The sequence below is a fragment of the Limulus polyphemus genome, unplaced genomic scaffold (genome assembly GCF_000517525.1).
Source record: "Limulus polyphemus unplaced genomic scaffold, Limulus_polyphemus-2.1.2 Scaffold1686, whole genome shotgun sequence".
Taxonomy (NCBI): Eukaryota; Metazoa; Arthropoda; class Merostomata; order Xiphosura; family Limulidae; genus Limulus; species Limulus polyphemus.
The window spans coordinates 206642-211550 of NW_013667296.1; the positions used below are offsets into that span (position 1 = coordinate 206642).

The following is a 4909-nucleotide window of genomic DNA, read 5'->3' on the forward strand; positions in this document are numbered from 1 at the left end:
TGTGCATAATTAAAAAACAAAAACAAAACAAAACAATCGTTATTCAAAGAAATATTGAGGTTATGCAAGTCTTAAAACTAGAGAAAACCCGAAGAACATAATGAAATAGCACACAGTTAAAAATGAAAGCTAAAATTCATCATGTCCCCAGTGGGAAAGGGTTAAGTTTACAGACTTGCAACGCTAAAATCCTGGGTTCGATTCCATGGGTGGACACAGCAGATAGTCCAATGTGGCTTTGCTATAAAGCAAAGGAATAAATAAAATTCACCAAGAGTAATCTTGATAACAAAAACGCTTGAAAGACCTATAAAGCCTGCCATCGTTTGGTGGTTATAGGGCATTCGACTTCCAATCTTTGGGTTGCTCGCCCTTTCAGGCTTAGAGGCGTTATATTGTGACAGTCATTCCAGCTTTTCGCTGGTAAAGAGTAGCCCAAGAATTGGAATTGGGAGGTTTTTTCTATCACTTCTCAATAAGGACCGCTAGTGCAGACAGCTCTCGATTAGCTATACATAAAATTCAACAAACAAATAAACCAGACCAACAAAACATGTTAGACGTTGACCGTAAGATTCCAATTATACATTAAAGCATTACCCTTGGGCTATTCTTTACACACGAATAGAGGATTTAACAAAAATAAAATACAGACTTCAAAGACCTATCAAATTTAAATATGGATATTACAATTTGAAATTACACAGCTTACTATACATTAAAAAAGTTCTAAACATAGTGGGCCACAAGATTATGTTCTGAGAGGTTATGAGTTCAACACCCACAACACGACCCTATTCCGCATGTTCTCTTGACTCATCAAATATCCCCCCCCCCCCGCAGAGGCGTAAATGTGCCCCCGCAATTGCGGGTGGGAGCCAAAATGGATCCGAATCAGCCAAAATCATGACTACAGTTAAAGGGAAATAAATGTCGGGGGCTCAATTTCTTTTTATTCGGGGTCCAACTTTTGTAGTTAAGACATTGCCTTCACTCCCCGTACTTTACTGATCAAAAGGCAACTATTAATGTAAAATGGCTCACAAAGCTATTATTAGAACTTTTTATTTAAAAAAAAAACAGTGTGAAAACAGCAATAGCAGCAAAATGGTAATTGTACAGGATAACTCCGTACTGAGCACAGTTACACGAAAGTAGTAACAAATATGAACTGCTCTCTCACGGCCATCAAATGATACCATTTGTATTATCTTGCCAATAACTTAGGATCACAAATACAAGTCTAAGAGCAAATAATGTCCTGTAATTATATAAAGTTAATCCAGTACATAACAACCTGCGTAAGTCACTCATTTCTAGGGCTGCAAACACTGTTGGCAAAATAAACATGAAAACAGTCAACGGTCGATGGAAAAGTTAATAACATTATTTTCTGGCCAAGTCAAGGAAAAAATTAAAACTTCTACAAGAATTGCCACGTTTTCGAAGGAAAGCGTGACGTCTTCCTATCTTAAAGATAAACGTCATATTTGGTAGGACAAATTTAAAATTCTAGAGCTTGTATTTCTGTAGGACATACGTCAATAACTATATATATATATTTATATAAAAGGCAAGAGCTGAGCATACAACAAGAATATTTATCATCGGTACAGATAAATAGATGACACTTTTCTGATGAATGTCTAACAATAAATCATACTTAACCTTATATATGACTCCAGTTTCAAGGTTTACGCTTGGTCTGCCCATTCCAGTACCACCAACTTCAGCAGCTAATAGCCTAAATCGTTCAGGTTTCGTGATGAAAGCAACGCTGCAGTTAATGGCACGACCGTTGTTCCTCAGTGTATAGATTCCCTTTGGCCACTGAATGACTGCGTTACAAGCTAATCACAATATGGATGAAAAATAAAGATCGTTAGACTCAGCGTCTTAAAATATAAAGCTTAACGAATAAAGATCGTTAGACTCAGCGTCTTAAAATATAAAGCTTAACGAATAAAGATCGTTAGACTCAGCGTCTTAAAATATAAAGCTTAACGAATAAAGATCATTAGACTCAGCATCATATAGTGTAAAGCTTGACAAATAGAGACCGTTAGACTCAGCATCTTATACTTTATAATGTAAAGCTTCGATCTTGAAAAGTTTTCCTGCAATGAATGGATGATATATAAAAGATTAATTTCGTGACAAGAACTAACATGGCCAGAAAATGCTAGCGCTATGAAAAATGCAGCAAATGATTTTAAACAGTGAGTATTTTTTTTTCTTATCTAAATATTGTTACGACAGCGGTAGTCACGTGACCCTGGTAACACGTAATGAGTATCTCGAACGTTCCTGAAGGTTCGAGTGTTTGCTAGACGCCCTCTATTTTGAATATATATAAGACCGGCGAGAAGTGACGGCATAAGGATAATTGCAGACAGGCAGAGATAGAGACGAATATCGAGTCAAGCCGTAAGTAAAGTGTGTAAATCGTTGTGAATTATAACGTGTGTTTAAGTTAAAGTGATTGTGGAAATTAAGTGTATTGCAAAGCTGAGTTGAGAAAGAATAAACTAGTTTTATTTAAGAAAGGACTTGTATCGCTGAAGTTTCTCGGAAAGAATTGCTACGGAAAATTAACAAACGAACGACCAGAGACGTAACAATATCAAACCTCAACGTATATTTTGCATAAATGTTTCGGATGTCCCACATAAACTCGTCTCTAAAGAAAACTTATATTGTACTTTTGGCTACTTTTATCTAGGGGGTGACTCTGAAGTCACAATTTGGTACCAGAAAATCATCTCAAGGTGTTTCAGATATGTTTAGAATAAACAAAATATTTATTGATGCACAGATAATAAGCTTATAATGTTTCTACCAAAGTATTAATTTTTCAAGTTACATTAATACTATTATTAACCGTTAAAATGAAAAAAAGGGTTCCAAGTGTTAAATATATGAGAAGTACTAAAAATCCATTTTAAGACGTGTATAAGAATTATCAGATTCTTTATAGCCCTTAATTTTTTTTTGTATTCATTACAGTTTGGTGTTAACTAACCAGTCCTCTAATAGCATTGTACCAGATACATTTCGCCTCGGAAAAACTGCTGCACTTCAATTGGAATTAAAATCCTGCCAAAAACTTTCTTGGGTTATACGAACCAGTTTCTAGCCTTAAGTAACACACCTTTAATCATATCTCAGTTTTATTTGATGTAGTCGAATAGTTTTCAAGAATGTACTAAACGACACTTTACACTCTCAGAAAAAGGGCGTTCATGATTCTGTAACGATAAACAATAAATACTGTTGTTACGTGGTTATTTCTTTGCAGGTTCTTTTAAATTAACAGGTGAAAATAATCCAAAGTCCAGTCCGGTAAAAGTCACAAAATAATTTCTCTCTCAAGCTTCTTTACAAATTACAGACTTTTACACTTCGTAATTTGTTGTAGGCCTAGATTTATTAAGGATGTTAAACATCTCTAACAACAATACTAGGACTAATGGATAATTCATCCACGTACTTTATAAAAGTAGAGCAATAGCTGTCTTCTCGAAACAACTATTCTCTTTATACCTTAACTAACTAACGTTTCATAAAACGTTGTTATATAATCTACGTTCGAATATACTACAACTGCATGTCACATTCTTGAAATATGATTTTTCATCACATTCTTAGAATTTTCTAAAAGTTGTAGGCCTATCTTAACTTCCTGAACTAAACGTTATCATCAATAACCCGCAGCATCTTCTAGCTAATAAATAAATTACAACATTGAAATATAAATGTATATATATTGTTACGTCTCCGTTTGTTAATTAACTTTCCGTAACTTCGTTCCGATGAAACTTTAGCGACACAAGTCCTTACTTAATAAAACTGGTTTATTCTTTCCGAATACAACTTTACGATACACTTAATTTCAACAATCGCGCTAAAACAAACGCTATAACAACAATACGTCTCTCTCTGACTGCAGATCAATTACTCACTGTCTACACACACATTACATTACCGTCACGTCGTCACCCTCTTTTATATACCAGACTACCCTATATCTAGTAAACGGCTAGAGCATTCGCCAAGGTACAGGATAGTTCTAGAAACGTGGCGTCACACTAGTCATGTGACACGCTGACGCAACAATATATATATAGCTTACAACAATATATTATTAAAATTTTAGATAAGCTTATCTTAACTCAAGCTTTTACTATACTGTATATCACAAGCAAAGTTTAATCAGAATGTATGAAATAAAAGTTAAAATGAAGCAGAACTTTTCTTAAATTATTTTGTTCAACGTCATTTAAAATAACGAGCCTAATATGCTTGTATGGTCAAATAGTATTTTTTTTTCATTGAAAGAACTCGGGAGAAGATAGCCTTGAGCTACATGAAACAACATTCTCATGTTATTAAATCACATTAAAGTGACGTACGTAATAATATTTACCGTTAACAAAATATTTTCATATCAAACAGTTCTTTTACTATAAGCCCTAATGAAGCTGCAATGGCGAAACATTGGTTGAAATAAAAAGTGAATTTTTATTATGATCTGGAAAGCAAAGATCGTTATTTTTCTAACAATCTTGCCAAAATTTTAAAGCTAATTTCAAAATGTTTTATTGAATGCAATATTTCAATTAATTTATGAGCTCTTTGTCAGGCGAGAAACAATTTAAATATGAAAGCTACGTCAAACACAACAATCTTATAAGTAAAAAAATGTATAATAGATATCGCGTTATATCAACTAAACAATTATGACGACAATTACACGTAAATGATAAGGTCATATATTATTTACACGTAATTATCATTTGTAACGAATTTGTTGTCATGTATATATTTTTAATATGAACGTTGTTTAGATTAAGTTTGTATTTAAAAAATATGCGTAACTTACAGTGTTGGATATGTATTGCGTGTAACG

The 4909-nt window shown here is 33.6% G+C and overlaps 1 protein-coding gene across 1 annotated transcript in view; it reads right to left on the reverse strand.

The window, feature by feature from the left end:
• Positions 1 to 4909, reverse strand: part of LOC106464555 (corticotropin-releasing factor-binding protein-like) — a 49887-nt gene that overhangs the window by 14170 nt on the left and 30808 nt on the right. The window contains exon 5 of the mRNA XM_022392289.1: positions 1669 to 1850. Coding sequence (XP_022247997.1) covers positions 1669 to 1850 — 182 coding nt within the window. The remainder of the gene's footprint in view (positions 1 to 1668; positions 1851 to 4909) is intronic.